Source organism: Polyodon spathula, chromosome 12 (genome assembly GCF_017654505.1).
Source record: "Polyodon spathula isolate WHYD16114869_AA chromosome 12, ASM1765450v1, whole genome shotgun sequence".
Taxonomy (NCBI): Eukaryota; Metazoa; Chordata; class Actinopteri; order Acipenseriformes; family Polyodontidae; genus Polyodon; species Polyodon spathula.
The window spans coordinates 4,218,474-4,240,049 of NC_054545.1; the positions used below are offsets into that span (position 1 = coordinate 4,218,474).

Sequence of the window (21,576 nt, forward strand, 5' to 3'; positions counted from 1 at the left end):
TTAATTGCATCTTAACAGCTTCAATTAACTACATTAGAACCTGCTTGGAGTAAAAACCTGGGCTGGATTGTCTTTCAAGGGCCAGAGTTGAGTACCACTGGTCTAGATACTGCTGTTGTTCAGTAATAAGGCTGTTTGTGCAACAAGGTTAAGAAATCAAATGGTCAAACTGTGCGAGTGGTGTACAGTTAGGGATTTGTGTCTTTTAAAATATGTAAACGCTATTAGATTAATTGAATAGACCCCATGATGAACATCTGCAGATTTTTCCTAACCAAACAAGTAAATGGCCTAGGCTGCAGAAAAGCAGTACAATACTTCCAAATGGAAAGCAAGAAACTGCACATATAAACTTTTTATTCTAACAATGCCTTTATCCTGCATGTATGAATTTAAGCACCTATGAATGAAAGTATTTATAGATGACCGGTTGTATGTCTCACGCTTAAAAATAAAAGGAGGGATGGTGTTAAAAATAATATTAAATCCTATTTATAATATAATCCCTTTAATTCAATAAAACAAATCTCCCTCTATTAATATATTAGATTACTTATGAATCCAAATCTCTTGATGTTTACCACAGTCCTCGAGACTGCTCAAACTATGTTCTAGTCCAGCACCCAAACACATTGCCTGTTTGTATGCCTTGTGAATAGTCTCAATGTTACCCTTCTAATTGAGCCAGCCCTCATTGCAATGAGGCAGAACTACAGATGTCTTCTAAAAGCACCTAGAGTTTAGATTTACATACAGGATGTTTTCGGAACTGCACAGGAAGAACATATTCTTAGAACATGTAACAGCATTACATACTTGTGTTGTCTCCTTTTATAATAATCCCTGAGAATATGCATTCTATTATTTAAACCGCATAACCAAACTGTTGTGTAGTACAGGTGTAGTTAGACCGTACATTGCCAGCAAAGCATGTAAAAGTTAAGAGATTATTAAATGGATTTAGTGAAAATAGCTGTAAATGACTGGCACACTTATAAAAGGGGGTTTACAGTATATGTGGTCAATGTGCGTGCTACTTAAAAGCAATTGCACTTTATATTGTCTGTTATAAATTTAAAGTACTGGTTGGAGTTGTAATGACAACTGTGCCAGCCCTCGTCCGAAAGAACAAGGCAAAATATACACCTATATGAATTTGTGTTAAACTGTCGAGACAGTAGGAATGAATGGATATAGAGTGTATATACTGATCACACAATTTATAGAATCTGAGATCATCACGGATTTCTAGTGTCCATGATTTAAACAAATATAACAATCCTGGAATAAACATTCTCTGAAATGTAACAAAAATAACCATATTGTTATTCAAATAATTTTTTTTTAAGTGAATATTAAATTAGAATGCCATTAGATACTGTATCATACAAAGAAGACAGTGACTGTATATTACCACCTTCCTTTTTTCTATGGTTTAAAATAAGTACAAATTTTAAAAATGAATGAAAAGCCTATTTTCATCCCAGCACTCAAATATAATCATTACACTTTCGGATAAACGTATGCAGCCGATTTTGAAGAGTCTTTTGCATATTGTTTCAATGGTGTGTTTAAGATGTTTAAAGTTGTTCGTCTGTTGTCTGTGTATATAATGCATCAGCAATGCTACCGACTCTCAGCCCAGTCTGAAATGATTAGAGACAAACTGAGCACACCGACACACACACCGAATACCAGGAGAGCCAGAGCCTGTGGAGACAGTAAAAGTAAAAAAAAAAACCAAAAACAATTAGCCATACAGAAGAGAGGGAATCGGCAAATCAGAAACACATGTCCTTAGCTGCTTTAAACTGCTCAAGTCGATCCATTCCTTGTTAAAGCAGACTTCAAAATGACAGCAGACATGCATCAAAATGAGTACTGTTACTGACTGAGGCCTGTAATCTTGTGCTGCGGAAAGTGTACTGCTACTTCTCCATCTAACTGCAAACAGGATGTTAAATGCCTCTGTGTATCAGCACCAGATTAGCAAACTGCAGCACTTGTGCTGTCTATATTCACTCGTGTTCTGCTGTAGAGAAAAAGTAACAGAATGCAGGTCTGAAGTGAGGTCTGTGTGGCCCTTATCTGTGCAATTAACCAACACTCTAAGAGGTTACACAGCTGAGCACTTATGAAGTACTGCATTGTGATCATGGTTCTATGGGAAACAGATGAACCAGTAAATACCTGTAATCTTCCAATTCAGAGTGTTCAAGTGTTCAATACTCTACTTACCGATAGCTTCTGCAATGATCTGAATCTCTCGCTGCTAATTTTGAGGTAGAATAGCCCAGGGAACACAAACAGCAAGCAAGTTGAGGTAGTAGCACCTAGAAAGACACGGATGGAAAGTACAGCATTCAGAAATATGGTAGGACGGTTTCCATGTTCAAATAAGTAACAATAGTACAAACAAAAACATTGTGTGTATGAATAATAACAAAATCCTTCACTACAGACTTACAGTACATCATAGAATAAATGCAGGACAGTGTGCGTATCGTGAATAAAGTAGGAAAATATTGAGAGAAAATCCTAGATGTTAATTTGATTTGTTTAATAAATGATACTCACCAACTATTCCAAATACATTCCTAATGTCTGGCACATATATGGCAAGCAAAACAATGGTCGTAACAAGGCCAGCGGTGACCGCAACGTGGATGAGCCAGGAAAATGGACGGCCAGGGAAACACAGCATGATGAAAGCCTTCCTTGCCTGCAAGGTAGTAACGGAACAGAATAAAACGCTTAAACAGACCCACATTTTAACACAAGCCTTCTCCACAGTGCTTATTTAACTACTCATCAGTATATAACCTTGTGTGTTTTGTGTTGTTCTTTGCAGGACCACAACAAGCATTGTGACTCTGAAATCCTCAGAAAGACAGCTTAGGTTAAGAGCTTGGATCAGAAAAAGGTGATAGATTACAGAACAAATGATTAAACAGCGCTCCAGTGTGAAGATAAGGAATGTTTCAGTCACACATTTTCTAAAATGTTTCAGTGTGGCTCTCGGGCAGGGGTGGGCAAAGAAGGGGATTCCACTCCAGATTATGGTTTCAACCTTGTTCTGAATTGTTTAATAAAACATCCAACCAGACACTAAAGAATGCACCTATTTTACTTTGTAAACATCATAGAAACCCACTGCTTTGCTTCTGCACGATTCAAAGTAACAAGATGCTCAGTATCAGAGAGGGCTAGAGAGAGAGAAAGAGCCCTTTAAAATTCACCCAATGTCCCAGAGAGGTTTGTTTTTTAACCTGGATGCCACTGCAAAGTCAATTTTCTTAACTTGTTAAATACCTCAATATCTGGGAAGGCCCCAGTGCTAAGCAGAAAACTGAACACCCATGTGTATGATTATTGTAATTACAGCCTTGTTTTGGGAGTGTGTGTAAAACAAAGGCTGGGAAGGTGGGTCACCTAGAAAATACGCAGCTAAAGCCTGTTTTGCATGCAAATGTTTCCATCTGCACAAAGATGCCACTTCCAATAGCATCCTCTTTCTCTGAAATGTTTTAACCAGAACCACCACTAATCAACCATTCCTTCTTCAGAGCAGTGTGACCCCTCTGGCTTTCTAGGGATTCCAGGAACACAATTAAAATTGTGGTTTTTCAGAAACAAGCCCTCTATAAATCTGTCAAACAACGAGGAGGGAAAATTAAAGTCTGCAAAATGCTGTGAGCTGTACATGCTTTCCATCATGTTAAGACAACCGCAATACTAGAATAGAAAGAATTTTGGCGGCACTTACTGGGAAGTGTATGAGAGGAACAGTCAATAGCACTGCCAATAGAATGCTGATTCTGACAGTCATAATAACAACATCGTGTAGCAGGTACTGGCTGTAACCTTGGAGAAGTTCAGAATCGACCTCGTCTGATGCAACAAACAAACAAACAATCACATTTCAGATTTAACAGGAAGAAACTATGCAAGTCATTGTGGTTTCTTTCAGTATTGTTTTGTGTTTTCTACTGTGACAAAACCTTAATAAGGACTCTTTAATTGCTCATATTTCTAAGTTTTTGACATGAGATCTTCTTAAAATGAATACACTTTCTTATTGTTGGGGTTGTAAATGCATTTGATGCCAGTATTACATTTTTTTTCACAAATACTGTGCACAAAACATAAGGAAAAACAGGCTTAATTTTCATAATCCATTCTTACCAAAAAAGGTGAGATATCCAAAGATAGCTGACACCAGGTATATTAGAAAGCTGAAGGCGATTCCTGTGTTAGCTACTTTCTGCATTCTGCTCTTTGAAGGCCTACAACACAAATGGTAAGGTCACTCAAAGGGGCAGCATTTAATGGATTCTTATATTTCGAAAGGAGAAATTGTTACAAAAACTAAGAATAAACAGCTTGAATTGGGATCTTGGATCATAATACTTAATTGTTTGGTTCTCGTCTTCTAAAATAATCAAGTGCCTTCCGTACTGTACAAATAAAAAATAAAAAAAATGATATATATTTAGACAAAAAAATTAATGCATCTTTTCTGAGCGACATGAAAAATTCAGAAAAAAATTGGTGGAAAATATATACACAGCATTTGCCACCTCATTGCAATCTTGAGTAGTACAGAGCTAGTGCGTTGAAATACACATTTTAATGGTGTTAACTGTTATTCCAGGATTATGTTAAGCACAGCCATACATATTGTTTACAGTGTTTTTGTGTGAAATGCAAACACTTGGTCTTACAGAAAAAAAAGCCCCATGAATATGAAAGCATGCTTGTAACACAATGCTTGGGCAAAAAATGCAAGGAGGCCTGGCCCCTTGGGCATGACGCAACTGATACATCGAACATTTACTGCAGTGCAAAACAAGACAGGCACATGCATTATTGAGGCAAGGATAGAGTGCAGGGGCCTCTCTCACATCACTGCCCCTGTGCTTGTACAGATCGCTTTACACCTACAGCAGAGGTCACAGTCTTGTTCTGACAGGGATTAATGACAGAAATCTATTAAACTAGCTAATCATTGCATCTGTTATGTTATATGCCATTCAAAAGACTTACCTTCGAAGCTCACAGTAGATGGGCAGAACTGAGGTGTGGCACAAAAAAGAAAAAGCCATTGTAGGTATGGCGTATGCACTCTGAAACAGTGGACAAGAAAAATTAACAAATAAACTACTGCACAGTAGGTCTTCCAGATTCCTAATAGGATACTGTTGCATTGAAAAGTTGGCCGTGTTTTGAGAACTGGATGCAATCTAATCGTGGTTTTGTACTGTTTAAATAGCAGTAGAGTGCAAATATTTCAATCTGATGTACTGCTACAGTACCCACTGTAGGTTAGAACTGAAATAGTTGCAAACATTGTTGTCCCTTACCTTACTGGAAATGGCAAAGAGTTTTGGAACACATTCGCTGGAATTTGAAAACTGAAAAAAAGAAAAACATATATTTTTTTTAAAACTCAATCTTCAAAGTAGCAATATATATATAGACACACACTCATTCAGCTTTCATACTGTTAGTTCATGTCTGATTGATTTGAGTAATATACCCAGGAGAGGGTTACAGACAGGATCAAGCAATCTTGAAGCAATCACAAAATACATTTCTTGGGGGCTAAGTGGGCAGCATACATATCCCCCCCCCCCGACACAGAAAGTCATAGGTCAATTCCTGTCTGAGGATTACACGGACATACTCCCTCTACAGATATCGTGTAATGGTGAGTGGTGGCACTGTGCAGTTAAGAGTGTCTTTGAAGCAGAACACTTAATCCAAACTCTACTCCCAGACATTAATGACCCTCAGTACAGGGCTTCTAACCCCAGTCCCCTGGCTACAACCCCCACCCCTACAGGCTCTGGTCCCCTTTGGATGTATACATTCTCAAAGAGACGTCCAGTCTAAATACAAGCACATTCTGTACATAGGTAAACAAAGCCCTTTAACTGAGCCAGAAAGGGAAATCGCTGATAAAAATGGTAAGCGACTGAGGTCTAACTAATTCAGAATCCTTCCCTCTCTGTGCACGCTCACTTTAATAGATCCTGAATGGGTTTGGTGGCACGCTTTCTTCAAGACAATTCAGGGCTAGGACATCTTTAGCCTTCCATGCTCACGAAGCAACTACAGTCTGAAAAGAACAGCAAGTTCTTTGAAGTCCAGGGAGCAGGCATTGAGGCAGGACACATTTTACACTAGAAAATAGTTGTTTTGTTTACCTGCGAGTAGCTTACTGTAACATTTTGTGGAAGAGGGCAAGGAACAGACCACTTCTTAATAATGATCTGCAAATTAAGAAAACAACTGGTGTGTAAAAAAAAAAAAAAACAGAACACAAACTTAAACATATAAACGTCTTTCAGTAAATTAGCACCAATGGTTAGTTACTTTAGTGTTTGCAAAGCAGACCCAAATCAAGACAAGGAATTGTTTACATTTTTAGCTCACAATAGAAAACTGTTGTAACGGGATAGTTTACTTACTACAATAACAAAGTACACCATAAACAGGAAAGACATGCCACTTGTGTAACCAAGAAAACCTGCAGATAAAAAAGAAATACAAATCAAACAATAGCTATGTTTATAACAAAAATAGAAGTAGAGCGTTCTGATTGTAGCGCTACTTGTTTATTAGGACATGGGTTTACAGCAAACTTCTCAGTGCCACTGGGTGCCATTTTACGATAATTAAGGAGGGGCTATGCTAATATTTTGGATATCAGAGTGATAAACATTTCTAAACACAAGACTTGCATGAGAAAGGAAGTGTATTATTTCCATTCCTTGATTTGAAAGCAGTTCGTCCCATGGACCAATATCAATATTACCAAATTGGAACTGGCCATCCCCTCTAGAAGTTCCACACTTGGAACACATTTCCAAAATCTAGAAAAGTATGACGACAGTACGATGACATCAATTCTAGAAAAAGAACGTTATACTCTTGGTGCCAAAAGTTGTAAACATAGCCAATGTACACCTCATTAACTAATGTTAGTTAAGGTTTTCATTCAAGCAAACACCCAGTACATTCTAGTGAGCCTCTGAAAAAGGATAGGCTACTAACCGCTGGGGCTATTTCACAAGGCAAAGTCTTGCTTGATAGGCACTTGTGCAAAAGAGAACAGAAACAAACTAACTCGCATTAATGATGCAAGTTCACATGATTAGATTGCCAATAGGAACTGCTTCTCGAAGGAAATAAAAGCCCTTAAAAAATCTGCAACCCATTTATAAAGACAAACAGAGAGCAGTTAATTGCTCATTATCTAGCTCGAGTTTACTGCCAACAGAAACACCCAAAACCCAATAGTAAAAACAGTATTAAGATGCAGAGATTCAAATTAATCAACACCTGCACTGACATGCTAAATATTAGGCAAGTTTAGACTCCATTACATCTTACAAGTTAATTATTTTAGACTGATAGGTAGAGAATTCTATGAAAAGTACAGCCCCACAGGCAAAATACAGATCCACAAAAATCTTCAGTTTGATTAATCTACATTGATTAATCATATACTATAATTACATTGACAAGTAGGAACATAGCTAATTGTTAAACAGAGACATATTGTTATATACTAATGCTATACAAGATGAAGATTCTTATGTTACCATGGCGGGTTTTCATAGGTCACAGAAGAGATAAATTAATGGGATTTTTAGACAGCACTTTGTGTCACTGAATGTTGTAATGATAGGAAGGATCAAATAATGTGAATCAGGAAAGAGATCTGTGCTCTATAAACATATATCTCCTGCACTTCGGAAGAATAGGCGTCAAAATGAACCCCTAGAGCAGACTTCTAATGTCAGGCTCTACACTATACCCACAGCCTCATTCCAAATGCAAATATTATTTTTAATGACTTTGGCTTACCTATTTTAGGAAGAAGTGCAAGAGGAAGAACAATGCAGACAGCTGTGATAATGAGAATAGTCCTTCCATCAAGATACCAAGGGTCTCTGCAATAAGAAAGTAATGTACAACAAGGAATAGTTATTCTCTTTTCTTTAAATCTGTACATACATTTTTTTTATCTTTTTGTATGTGTTTAAAAGGTACGCTTCGTCAGTTAGCTGGTACAATCTACTCGAGGAACTGTAAGATAGTACTTAACAGTGCTTATCAGTTTTTGGAAGCAGTATCTTAAACCTCATCTATGTAGCTTTTTTTTCACCCCAGTTGCCTTTTATTCATTCCTTCTGCAAAGTGGTAAAACAATGCCTGGCACATCTGCATAGCAAACAGCTTTCTTCTGAATAGCTGTAACCTAATCCTTAAATAATATATTGTTCTAAACTGAACCACGTCTGCTCTTTTAATATCACCCCTGTACAGTACATGCTGTGGCTGGTACCGTATAATAGGTATAAAAATCTTTAGCTGTGTGACAAATGCTATGGAATTCAGATGTTCATGCTCCAAGCTCTTAAGTGAAAGCAGACTGTTTCAAAATGTGTCTTCATTTCTTTCCTAAATGCAGTGAGACAGCCCATCATGTGTTATACATTATAGCTTACTCACAAACCATAACAATTATGTAATTCACATGTGCACAGCTTAATTTTGCCAACCTTACAGCCTCCTGTCAAATGTCTAGAATGCCAGATAATATTTTCCTTATTGAGGAACGGTCCGACAATGTATTCCTAGAGGGAAGACTGACGTTACGGCACACGCAGAAGGCACGCTTGGTTCCGCTCCGCCGGCATGGCTGGTGGTAAAATTAAATCTCGCTTGTTGTTTATGTGTATCTGTGCGTCACCCACTCAGATGCTAAACCTGCTGTAACAACATCATGAAACAAAGTGACTCCAGCTTGGCAGCCTCGCAGCTTCTGTGTTACTCTATTAACTAAAAGCCAGTGCTTCCCATGGCATGGTCTAGCTTAAGAAAGTCTGGGCAAACTGCAAACACATAAAAATCAGTTACCAAAATATTGATATTCTTCCTATAGTTATATTGTTGTTTTTTTTTTTTTACTCTAGAGCAGCAACTTCTTGCTGCGCAAAGTGTTGAGTATGTCTATGAAATAAATTCTACTTATTAGATTATTTATTTATAGTCTATTTATAAGACGCTCGGCTTCTCAACTCAATCAGTAAGCATTACCACTGCAATGAGAAACAGATCTGGGTATAGCAACCAAAAGCCTTGTCAAACAGCAAGGCTTTCAGCACACTTTTCCACCATCTGTGTCCCAACTGATTTTCTTTTTCTTCTAATTTTTGTTTTGTTTTGTTTTAAATCCCTGATCCCATGCAGAAGATAAATAGCAACCCTTGTTTCTACAGGTAGTGGTCACGTAGCCAAAGGCAAGCCATATGTCTAACTCCAGTTCATATCACTCAAGGTGAACTAGAAGATGAAGTTAAAGGCTTCAGGATATCTGACTATAAGCTTGGGCCCATCTCACAAAGGTGCTATTGCAATGTGAAAACGTCTACCACATCACACAACCGACACAAGGTAAACAGCTTTATCCCGACTGCCTTAAAGAAATGGGACATCACTTTTAAACTTTCTGACACACGGGGTCAACATATTAGCATCTGGCAAGCTTAGACTCCATGGCAGTAAAACACACTAGCACTGCAAAGAAGTTAAAGTTCAGTTCTGTTTTTTATGTGAAACAAAAAAGCAATTACACTGTGTTGCGTACACATAATTATACAGAAGACTGCCAAATATGACAAATACAATAAGTTTTCCTGTCATCTGCTTCAGAAAAGAGTCAATAGTTTGTTTTTTTAAGGTTTAATGTGCCCCAAACATTACTGAGGTATGTCTTATTAAGGGCTGTCTTAAAACATTAAACTAAAAAAAAAAAACATCACTAAAGACACAAAAATACAGTGGAATGTCTGTTTAAGAGCAGATATTAAGATCTGCTGATGTAAGCTTTCTCATGTCATTTTGTAGTTCTCAGTCACTGACACATTAATTGCTGTTCGCTGTCCAAATGTAATGCTAAGGTTAGCCTGCCGTGTTTCTGCCCATAGACGATGGTTGTACAATGCACTCTACTCAAGGTCAAACAGTGATGATGTGGCTATGCTTGGATTCAATCCTCTAGGGGCTACTGGCTTAGTCCTATGCTGTCAGCAGTAGGTTACAGTGCCTTGGGGGTGTTGACCTCCCTGCCCCTACCTTCATCAGCAACCCACAAAAATGTTCCCAAGTGCTGCAAGATTATGTCCTGCAGATAGCACCGGGGTTCATACTTATTAGTGTTTATAAGTTTAAAATAATGTACATGACCAGTAAGGCGGTGCATAGAAGACTAAATATAATAGAAAACTAAAATAATAGAAAAAATGTATTTAAAATATCTTGAAAATGTACCGTCCTCCAGGAGTTTAATGCCCAGCAGTAGAGCCACACACGGCTGAAATCACAGCTGAAATCAAGTACTAGTTCAGAACACTGAACAGAAAATTTTTTGAACATTACATTTTATTTCAGTCATTTCAAAAACATACATTCCTATAGGTACATATGTTACAAATTGACTTTAAAAAAAAAAAAAAAAAAACTTAACTATTTTAACTTTCTCAGAACTCAGTTAGTTACGGCTGGGGCATTATTGTTTTTTTCACATGTTCCACAGTCGCTTCGTTAGCAACCAAGTCAAACTCTTGAAAATTAAAACATAAATTCCTCAATTGTTACTACTGGGCAGTAGTGTGAAGACAGTATTACAACAAGATCAATTTTTGTAGGGTGATATCTACATTGGGCATCTGCTGTACAATTTAAGTCTGGCATTATAGGGGTTAAATGGCCAGTGGACAGACAATTGAATTAATTACATACCCGCTTTGGTCACCACTAAGGAACCCAGCAATAGCTGTAGGCAGTTCGGACTTGATGATAAACAGGTACGAAGACATGGCTGTGGATAAGAAGTAGACCAAAATTAAATAATTGTTCTATTTCTTTAGTTTAACGTAATTTCAAACTATTGTTGACCTTTACTCAAGTCGATCAGCAAATTTAAAAACGACTGTGTGCTTGATTTATTGAATTGCATACATTTGTTGATTACTTCAAACCCGTTAGTAATGCTTCCAATTTGAGCTGCAAAACACAGTCCTAATCCAGGTATTTCTTGCTATGGCAACCAGAAAAAATTTTCCCCCCACCTCCGTAATCTGATCTCCTCTAGCTTGTCATTAAAATCCTCTGAATTATGCATGAAAGAAAGAACAAACAAAAAAAGAAAAAGATTGAAAGAAAGAAAGAAAGACTAGATATAAGGCATTCACAATACATGACTAAGCCTTCGAAAGTAAAAAATGAGGACTGTTGCCAATACTGACAAGAAAAATAGACTAATGTAAATGACTTTTACCTACAGCATGGCTAAATTAAAACCATTTGCCAGGTCAGTAAATGAGGAAATATTCACTGCTTTGTATTTAAAGTCCCAGGGTTTCCCGAAGTGGAACTGCACAGCTGCGTTGTGCCCTGGATCATTGCAGTTGAGGCCTGCAGACTTCATTTACTGGTCACTGAAATCCCTGCGTCTGTAATTGTTTTCATTAGAAAATTCTTCTAATTCACTCCTGAACTTCGTCATAAAGAAGTAGTATATAATATGTGTAGTATTCTGTTTATATTCTGAAAATTAGAAAAGTAAAACAGAAATTTGCAACAATGTGCCCTTTTATTTTAAAAAAATAATTTTTTTCTGTCTTCACATTAATCAAAATGTATCTATGCTGACCTTGTGTTAGTAAGGCATTCAGTTTGGAGAGCATGCCAACATTTTTGCTAGACATAATAGCTATATTTGTTATTAGTATTATTTAGCGCTGATGTCTTCTCTACTCCACTCAAACCATAGGCTGCATGCTTTTTTTCTAAGCTTCCCAAATCAATGGTTTAGGATGTAACAGTGGCAATAACAACGCATCTATCAGCATGCAATTCCTTGGGTAAAATTGGGGTTTTAAAAAAGAAATATATTATATGGGGATGGGTGTGCTCGTAATCCGATCTGTGATTTTATCCAAGGCAGAAACTATTAACTGCAACCCACAACAATTATACCACAGCAATTTTATTATACATTTATAATTGACTACGGTACACACAATACTTCCCGTTATAAAACTGTTACTGTTACAGGAATTGCACAAACATCAAAATAATTTGTTCGTCAAGTTATTAAAAAAAACAATACATGAAAAGTATCTAATTTTATACATTAATGTTTGCCAAATATAACTATCAGTAAATATATGGTTCTTAAACTATTTTAAGTTCATTATTCTTAAATAAATGGACAAGTCTATGTTAATACAGACATTGAATCTGAAAGCTGGTTATATTAAAATGTAGTTATAACCACATTTAAAATCCTCAGTTTGTATTATCTGGCTATAAATACAGGTTGATGCTCCGAAGACACTGCCATGCATTTCTTTACTAACGATAATGCAAACACAAACACAGCAACTTCTACTTACTGTTTTATGGCATGCCAATAATTGCATGAAAGGAGAAATAAAGAAATACATGAGTTACAAATACATACATATATGCAAAATCTTAAGGTGATAAATGTGATCTATGTCTGAGCCCCGTAATCATTCTCTCTCTATCTATCTGTCTATATATCTTCATGTTAACCTAATAATGTGTATCTCACTGAAGAACGGAAACTTGCTTCTCAACACCTTTAGGGTCTATACAAGCTCTTATAGGATTAATTGTCCATCCCTAGACAAGCAAATGCACCACAGGAGGAAGTACTGTGTTTGTTCTTCAAGCCAAGTGTTTCCACTCTTTCAAAAAAAAAAAAAAAAACCCTGTTTGCAGGGCATCACACAAGCCTACTGTCAACATGGCTGATTTATTCTATAGGCAACACTGTAATTAAAGTTGATGGGCTTACCAATTTTCATCGAAGCAAATAAGTATTTACACAACACTTCCTAATTAAATCCCAGCTGAAAAGACACATTTTAAGCAATAAAAGGGTTGTTATCTCTGCAAAACTTTTATCACCGTAGGGGACCTCATCTTCTCCTTTTCATGTGTTTCAGTGCAGAGAACTAAGTGATCAAAACCCTGATAAAGGACAAAGAACTTCTCCAGGCAGCTTGTCTTTCATCCAACTCTCAAAAAACAGCAGAGCTGAGCGAAGCGACGGGTGCACAGCAAATGTATTTATTGAAACGTTCAACCTCTGTGACCTTTTTCAGGATGCCTTTCTGATATCTGGTTACAGAGGCTTACTGGGGTGATGTTGTGCGTGACAGCATTGCCTGTGAACAGTACTAGCAGCACCAGTCACATTCTGTTCAGTAATACAAACGCGATAAACACACTGCATTTTTAAACAGTGGGGTTTAGCAGAAATCTTTTGTATGATTAAAATGTTTTCTTCCAACAGATAGATGGTGATCTGATCTCTGTTAGGAAGCAATGTAACCAGCAGTTTTACTTTATCGGCAGTTACATGAACTGTATGTGGCTTTGATGTTTTGGCAATGTGAGGGCACTACCCTCTCGTGGGGCTCCTTAAGAGTCTGTGATTTTAGAATTAATTGTGAGGTTGTGAAAATTTGCAAATTTGTAATTTTTAGAGGTTATATTGAGCCATTGCAACTCAGGTCATTCTGAAATATATCAGAAACAGTAATCAGACAAACATGTGTTGTTACAAATGCAGCAGTAACATTTTCCGTGGGCAGTGCATAAAACATGTTAAGTTATGTTTAAGGGTGCTGCAGAAAGCAACTTAACCCATTTAAGTTATCACCTTAGATAAATGTATCCTTAAGTGTCATGCTTCAGCTTACTATGCAAGGTGTTTTATGCAGCCGGCCATCAGTTTGAGTTCATGTTCAATGCATAGGACGCTACAGATTATAATAAAAAATGGTACAATAATTTAAAATGGTAAAATAGAATACCTAGAACAATCTACTCTTTAATTTAGAAATGTACAGAGTAACTCACCTCCAATATTCTGAATTAGTATTGTGCTTGCAACCAAAACCTACAAAAAATGAATAATAACCACTATCAGTTTTCCTGCAATATGGGAACGGACCTTGATTCAATAAGTAAAATACCACCTTGTCCTCGTAATACATGCATCGATGGGTTTTTTCAATGGTTTTTATTTCATTTTTGACATTCGACATTTCATATTCCTGATATATGAAGGATGATGCTGTACTTAGTGAAGCAATACAGTTCATTAGTGTTCTGTGAACAGCAATCACCTGCTATGAGAGAAGCATCTGCCGTTTTACCCTTTTCACTTTTTCTGCTATGTTTTCTGGGTTAACTATCTGTGGCTACATTTCTCTTCAAGGCCATAATTAAACTGGAAGGACAAATGCAAAATAGCTAATTAATTAACGGTGGATGACATTTACCTTGCCTGGTTTCTGGAAGGCATAGAGACCGAGATCTTCATAAGATGTAATGGCTGCAGAAATTAAAAAAAAAGATTATGCGTAATTAAAGATTGCTGTTTTTAACTGTGCTACTAGTCTATATACAAGGTTTATCCAGACAAAAAACTGTCCATCTAAGACTTAAGGTACCTTTAAACCAGAGATTAGTACTCCTTATGCCTGTGCATCACAAATGTCACAATCTAAAGCCAAGTGATCACCATTTAGAGGTCAGAACAAGTTCAATTGGCAGACTTAAAAGATGTTACACTATTTGATTTAACACGCACACCTAGCCTGATGTATGGAGACTGGGGTTCACTTCAGGACAGTTTAAGGTGACATTGGCAGATCCCCGTGGGCTGGGGGCTGGCAATGAGCCCGTCTTCCTGTCTATATACTACCTTTCCCATGCAGAGACATTGGCATCCGTTCATTCCCCACAAGCACCCAATCCAAAACCAATATGCAGTTTGTATTTGAACCAAAAACGTACAGTCCAACATCAACATTATAAAAAAAAAAAGAAAGCATACCCATATTTATTTTAAACAATCTGCACAGGTTGCTTTTATTAAAACTACAGCTTTTCTATCCAGACACACTGACTTTTTTCGAATAATTACATCAAAAAAAACTGTTAAAAAAACATATGCAATGCTAGGTTTTGAAAAGCAAACAAAGACCATGTGCAAACGGTTCAAGTCTTATTTAAGAAATAATGAGGGTCTCTGAAAAATGTAGTCAAAACCATTACTAATTAGTAATTGAAAGAAGCATTATTTACTTCTGTTTTAGAGCAACACATTTTATTTTCTGCCAACTAAATGTTTTGCTTTTCATTTTCATATTATTATTAACGATTAAGCACCTTAAACTGAAATGTTATTTTGTCAAACACAGAACATATGACTAATGCTAAACTAATAATGCATTTTTTATATATATATATATATATAATATATATATATATATATATATATATATATATATATATATATATATATATATATATATATATATATATATATAGACACACACACACACACACACACAGATAAGGCTGCAAAAATGTATCTTATTTTGTGCCAAACAATAAGAAATCATGTTAAAGAAAATATTGGAAGGACTCCATTCCACTGCAGTATTATTAGTATAATAAAAAACGAATACTATATTTAGAGACAAGTACAGATGTTTTGTATTTTTTTTATTCAAATAAACCTCTTGTCAAAGCCAACGTTCAGAATAGTTATTCGTTCACCTAAATCTAAGTGCCTACTACAGTATAATAGGACTAACAGAAACTCATAGCAACAGTGAGCTTTCATTTAGCATCATGAACAAAGTACAAACATTTAGATCACTGTCACTAGGGGAAAACTGCTAAATTTTCTGCTGCCTAAGCAAACACCAGATAATAGAAAACAACCTTTAGTTAAAATGCCAACTTAAAAGGACTGAAATTGTATTTTTATTCCAACATTTTATAGAGGAAATGGTTCTTTTTAAACACAACCCACATGCCCGTTTTAAATAACCAATATTTCATCGTTATTATCTTTTTTTTTCTTAAAGCACTTTGTGAAAGTGATTCTAAAAATATGTTTACTTTTCATTCAAAATGAATACTTTGTTTAAGTGCTGTAATATACAGTTACATGGCATTAGCTCAGGTTCCAGCCTTTCCAATAACCTGTCACACTGGATGCTTTGCTGTTTCTATTTTGAGTAAGAAAACAAGAACGAAGAAGCTTTATACCGTAGATACACAGATCTGATACCCACTGCGGTTTACCCAAACCTCTTTCATTTAATTTACAAGATCCTAATCCTTGTCCTATACAGGGTCATTTAATCATACTAGCACTTGTTGTTATTTAAAAAAAAAAAAAAAAACAAACAAACAAACATAAGAACAGTCTGAGAACAAGAGGAGTTTGTTCATTCGATCAGAAATCTAATTGTTGTTTTAAATGCTACAATTTCACCTGGAAGGCATTTCCATGCACTTATAACTGTGTAAAGGTTTTTCACATCTTTAACTGCAGGTTGTTGTTTTTTTTTCCTTTTCCTATTTATTTTATTTTGTGCTCTTGTAATCTATACAGTAGTTTCATTTTATAGTATATGCAATTTATTTGTAGCACTTACCAGTTTGGTCACACATTTTCAGAAGTAGATGTATGGAATATGATGCAAGACTGGCAACTATTGTAAGCAAGACACTGCAAAAAAAAGATAACATTAAAATTATCCATCCTTTTTTCAAGTCCAAAGTCAGATGACATAATGGGGTTTACTTAGAGTAAGAATTTAGCCTGTTAACTTTTCTTTCTGCCCTGTAATAGGGATCACAATACAAAAAACATAAAGCAATTTGCAGACCCGGTTTGGAAAAGACTGCAGATATGCTCTGCCTTGGGTCTTTTTTTTTGTTTTAAATCTAGCTGATGTCATATGACCCTTCAACTTTATTTACTTTCTATTCAAATTCTGCAAGACTAAGAATGAACACTTAATGTATCAAGAAAATTAACTGAGTCCATACTGAAAGCTTTTCATGAACAACAGGCACAATTCTCTCGATATTCTTTTGGCATATCATGTACCCTTTTTGTTCAGCTCAAAAGCAACAGTGTGATTCCATTACAATGCTCGGAATTCTTGAGTGTGTTTTTTATTTCTTTTTGGTGGACCATAACATGGCTACAGACAGGCTTTCATTGCAATAGTTTTATAAATTTGACATGATAACAAGTTAAACTGGCCTGCCACAACAGTCACAGTGATCTGCTAAATGACACATGAGTTGGTTGGTTCATGTCTGGAAATGTTATCGACTGCAGCATTTTTTTTTTTTTCAATCTGAACAGGAGCTGCCAATTGTGCATAACAGCACAGGGGGTTTGTGAAGAATTACAGCCAACGAGGAATGGAGTCTAGATCAGCAGACCCATTTCACTTGAGACCCCAGAGCTACTCTGTAGCATGACTGAAATGCAGTAGCTGGAGTTGTCACAGATTTAGGGACACTAAGCATAAAAGAAAGTGAAATAATAAAATGCTGATTGCTAAATTGCTGCATCTAATTTCCAGAGGGATAACGTTTCACAAAGAATGGGATTTTTTTAAAAAATGTTACATTTGTACTTTACTGTTTGTAGTGACTATAGGAGTCTCAGTTTGATCATAAAACAAATACTTCATGAGTTACTTTAAGACAGCTTATGATGATTTAATTTGGGAAGATTCTGAGTGGTGGAAAATAAGTCTAAATACTATACATGGAAATCTTCTTAAATGACTACACCAGATCTGCTGTCAGTCAGTGTAAACTTGGTTAAGGCTAAAGTAGTCAGATTTAACAATTATAGCAGTCAGAATCACCATGCCCAACAAGCGATTACTGGCCTTAGAAGGACTTCACTCGAATATACAGGATAGAAAAGTCGACAAAAGAAATGTGTACTGTACTTGAAAAACAAACTGAACAAAGCCTTCAGTCAAAAGTTTAATTTCCTGTCATTACTAAACAATTTTACAGTTTAAACAACTATGTGTCAAATGCATTAAAAAAAATCTCTCTTTCTCCCTCACCAAAATCCTATGATCCCAGTGCTGGCCATGGCATACGCTAACCCCAGGATTCCACTACCCATGATGGCATTCATCAAATTAAACACAGAGGAGCCAAAGGAGGCCCCTGAGGATCCCTGTGTCGGGTTTCTCTGCAAAAAAGAAGGACTTGGTATTACACAGCTATTTAAAAACCAGGACCACAAAATAAAAGGCATCAACTAACTTGAAAAGCTGGGGTTATTTGCTTGAATTGTTCAGGGTAAAATATGAGGCGTATACGTTTTGATATATATATATATATATATATATATATATAATATATATATATATATATATATATATATATATATATATATATATAGATAGATAGATAGATAGATAGATATAGATAGATATAGCTTCTTAATTTGCAAATCTATATAAGACTTTTTGGTTCACATCCATTTAATGTGGATGAAAAAAGCAGCAGAATGATAAGTATGTGATAAATGATAAGTATGTGAAAATGGCCTCATTTATCCCAGGTGATCCTATGCCAAGAAAAAAAACTAAAATACTTGAGCTTGACCCCGAGTTGTGCTTTTATGGAGTTTGCAAAAATCAATTGAAGCATTTTACAGGTCTATTGTAAGTAAAGCATATTTTCTCATTTTCTTAATTAAAAAGTGGCAAGCAAACTCTAATGCCTCTCTGTTTAAACCCCCCAAGAGCCAATTTTAATGAGAGGACAATATCAATTTTCATATGGATTATGCAGTGAAGCTTTTCTTAATACCTCACTAAATATCAACACCGTCTATCAGAAGGTGCCATCTTGCCTGGGCGCGGAAGTACGATTATGTTTTTGTTAAATATAAAGACCATCTGTCTAAAGAGGACACATTCACGTTGTACACAGGTTTAACTGTACGTTTATGTTTGATTAAAAAAAGTCATCCGATACTTTATTTCATAATGAACCCCTCTTGAAACTGCTAATCTGTTCAAAAGGTCAATAAGGGAAAAAGGATGTACATTATTAAGCTTAATCTAAAAATACAGCACTGGAATGCAACACCAGAAAGTGGCACAACAGTTTGATGAGTTAAGAAGGTAAAGGTCAGAAGCTGTACATTCATAACAGCACTCATATTGCAGATTTAAACATCGATTTTGAAAAAATAACAGATGGCAATATGATACCTTATAAGCAGTGTGTGATTTGTGGTTACTTGTAATATCCTTTCCTTGGTTTGGTTTATGACAACATGTTGTTTCATTTCCAATAATATTTAAGGATTTCTCAGGCTCCTATCATTGTATCTTTTGGAGTTCTGTGCTCCAAAGATGTTCAGGAGGAATTTAACACTTGTTTTTCATATCATGTTTTAATGCGCATCCTTTTATTGTATTCCAAACCGAAATCCTCTCGAAGAATCAATTTCAGAATAAAGGGCTAAGGTGTTACTAAACCTGAATATAACTGCATCTTCCAGGAAATAAGATTACCTGGAACAGAGGAGTAATGTTCTTGCTAAAAGCTATAGAATTTCCTTCTGCAAAGATTTTACAGCTCTTCAGAGGCTGGCACAACTCCAATTTGCTGAACTGTTCAGCAACCATAAAAATAGGATTTTTAACTGCATTTGCATGCACCATTTGTGATTTGCTACACAAAATTGATAATATACTTAGCACATCCTGCAGCCCTTTTGATGAACAGCTTACCTTTGGAATTATTATTTTCTTTAGCTAGGTACTGTTTAGTTATTTATTTCAACAGATCATTCTTAACAATGGATTTTATACTCTTCTTTGAGCATCTTTTATGATTTTGTTTTTCATTTTATGTACATGAAAAACACACGAAATTGCCCTAATAAGTATAATTGTACTGCTCAAGTTGAGGAAAATAATGTCACACAACTGTACAACTCATTACACTAAAATGCATTTGGTGAAGTTTAACTTCAGAAACTGTCTGCGTCATGTTCATGGCATTAATTTAATTTCCTTCAGGAAGGGCATGTCAGAGGTGTCAGTAGAGTGAGAACATACTTTTTTGCAGACTTTGCCACTGCCTTGGTTTGGACCAAATGAAAACTAGACCATGGGTGCACATTAAAACAAATGCAGCCATAAATATTTTTAGTGACAGACATACTGTAGCTGTGTACCAATTTTAAAGACAACACCTCAAAGAGAGTAATCTCTGTCATTGATACCGCAAGATCAAAATAATGTTCCTGCTAATTTTAATGTACAAATATGAAGTCTGGATCTTAAATGGTTCCTAAAGATTTGGACTGAGGTTCAATACACAATTTGTGACAATATGTTGTTTTTTTTTTTTTTAGACCATTGCGAAACTTGGTCAAAAGACTATGGCTGTATACACAGCCTCTATCAAGAAAAGAGCCGGTAGTAATAACAATGTAGCAGTGACAGGATTTTTATTTGTTTTTTTGTTTTTTGTTTTTCTGGACCATTACACAGTTTCACTGGGAATCCAGGATTACAGCTGTGTAACAAATACCAGTATGAAGACATAATCTCAAATGCACTTTGTGTTTGCCAACCATTCTATCACTAGGGGGTAAAGGTCATAGGTAAAAATTTCAAAGGAGAGGCAAACCCCAACTACCCAGTGTCCAAAACCTAACAAACAAAACAATGTGACTAATTTACTGAGCTTTCGTTTAAGCTTGGATTTAATAAATGTCACATTAAACATCTGTTTATTTTTATTTTTCTGTAAGAGAGTCTTTCAGAAAGGAAGAAAACTGCAAAGTACCCAGTTTTGAAGCACCTTCCCACTTTACCGACGAGTCACAAACAAGTCACATGACAAAGGGGACCAACCCCACAGTTAAGGTTAAATTACAATGTAATGCATGCTAAAAAATACTTTCGAAAACTGCTTGGTTTCACAGATCCCAATTACCACTTCACTGGTCTTCCTTACCGTCTGGTATCGTCTACATTAGTCTGAGATTATAGCTAATCTGGATAAGGTTAATTGCAGTGTCATACAAAATGAAAGCATAAAACTCCTGGGCAAAACTGGTCAGGCTAAAAAAAAAAAAAAAGTGTTATTGTCGTAATGCTAAAGGAATTGGGACTACAAATTACTACATAAATAACAGCTTTTAAACAATTAACATCCATGGTCCCAAGATCAGATGAGTTGATGCTAAAGGCGTTAAATAATTCAACTGTCAATTAATAATTATAAACTTACATTCTCGAGCAGAGGCGCCGATTCGGTAACGTCATGCCCCTGAATATTACTACTGTCTAGCAGCGCACTGTTACCCTCGGAGTCATTCATTGTCCTGTAGTTTACAAATACAAATTACAAAATTACACAGAAAATACACATTTCAAATACCAGCTCCCTAGTACGTTGAGTCTAAGTAATATGGGAAGCCTTATACGGCTAAACTACTACTATCTACAGTACTCCTGCATAACCCTAGCCCAGCCAGCACTTTCTTATTTATTTGTTTCGCTCAGTCAGCTCAAATGCTGCCGCTGCATGTGACCATGTCCAAAGTTGACGTACATAGGCTTGGCCAGTCGCATGTAGATGATGTTT

General features: G+C 36.1%; 1 protein-coding gene across 1 annotated transcript; it reads right to left on the bottom strand.

The window, feature by feature from the left end:
• Nucleotides 1-207: 207 nt before the first annotated feature.
• slc38a6 (solute carrier family 38 member 6) lies at nucleotides 208-21,515 on the bottom strand. The gene is made up of 16 exons (XM_041265573.1): nucleotides 21,220-21,515; nucleotides 18,018-18,148; nucleotides 16,572-16,645; nucleotides 14,397-14,449; nucleotides 13,972-14,011; nucleotides 10,816-10,894; nucleotides 7,876-7,961; nucleotides 6,474-6,532; nucleotides 6,210-6,275; nucleotides 5,364-5,414; nucleotides 5,047-5,126; nucleotides 4,186-4,286; nucleotides 3,767-3,891; nucleotides 2,578-2,722; nucleotides 2,239-2,333; nucleotides 208-1,710 (listed from the first exon to the last, which is right to left on the bottom strand). Exons 1-16 carry the CDS (start codon nucleotides 21,307-21,309, stop codon nucleotides 1,627-1,629), a joined length of 1,359 nt encoding a protein of 452 aa, XP_041121507.1. The 5' UTR covers nucleotides 21,310-21,515; the 3' UTR covers nucleotides 208-1,626.
• Nucleotides 21,516-21,576: the final 61 nt, after the last annotated feature.

Excerpts from the sequence above, each read along its gene's own strand:
- slc38a6 (XM_041265573.1), bottom strand. The coding sequence starts at position 21,309 with ATGAATGACTCCGAGGGTAACAGTGCGCTGCTAGACAGTAGTAATATT. Across the intron at positions 16,646-18,017 it reads ACTGGGATCATAGGATTTTG|TGTCTTGCTTACAATAGTTG; the intron begins GTGAGGGAGAAA and ends TTTTTTTTGCAG. Across the intron at positions 3,892-4,185 it reads TGGATATCTCACCTTTTTTG|ACGAGGTCGATTCTGAACTT; the intron begins GTAAGAATGGAT and ends TTGTTGCATCAG.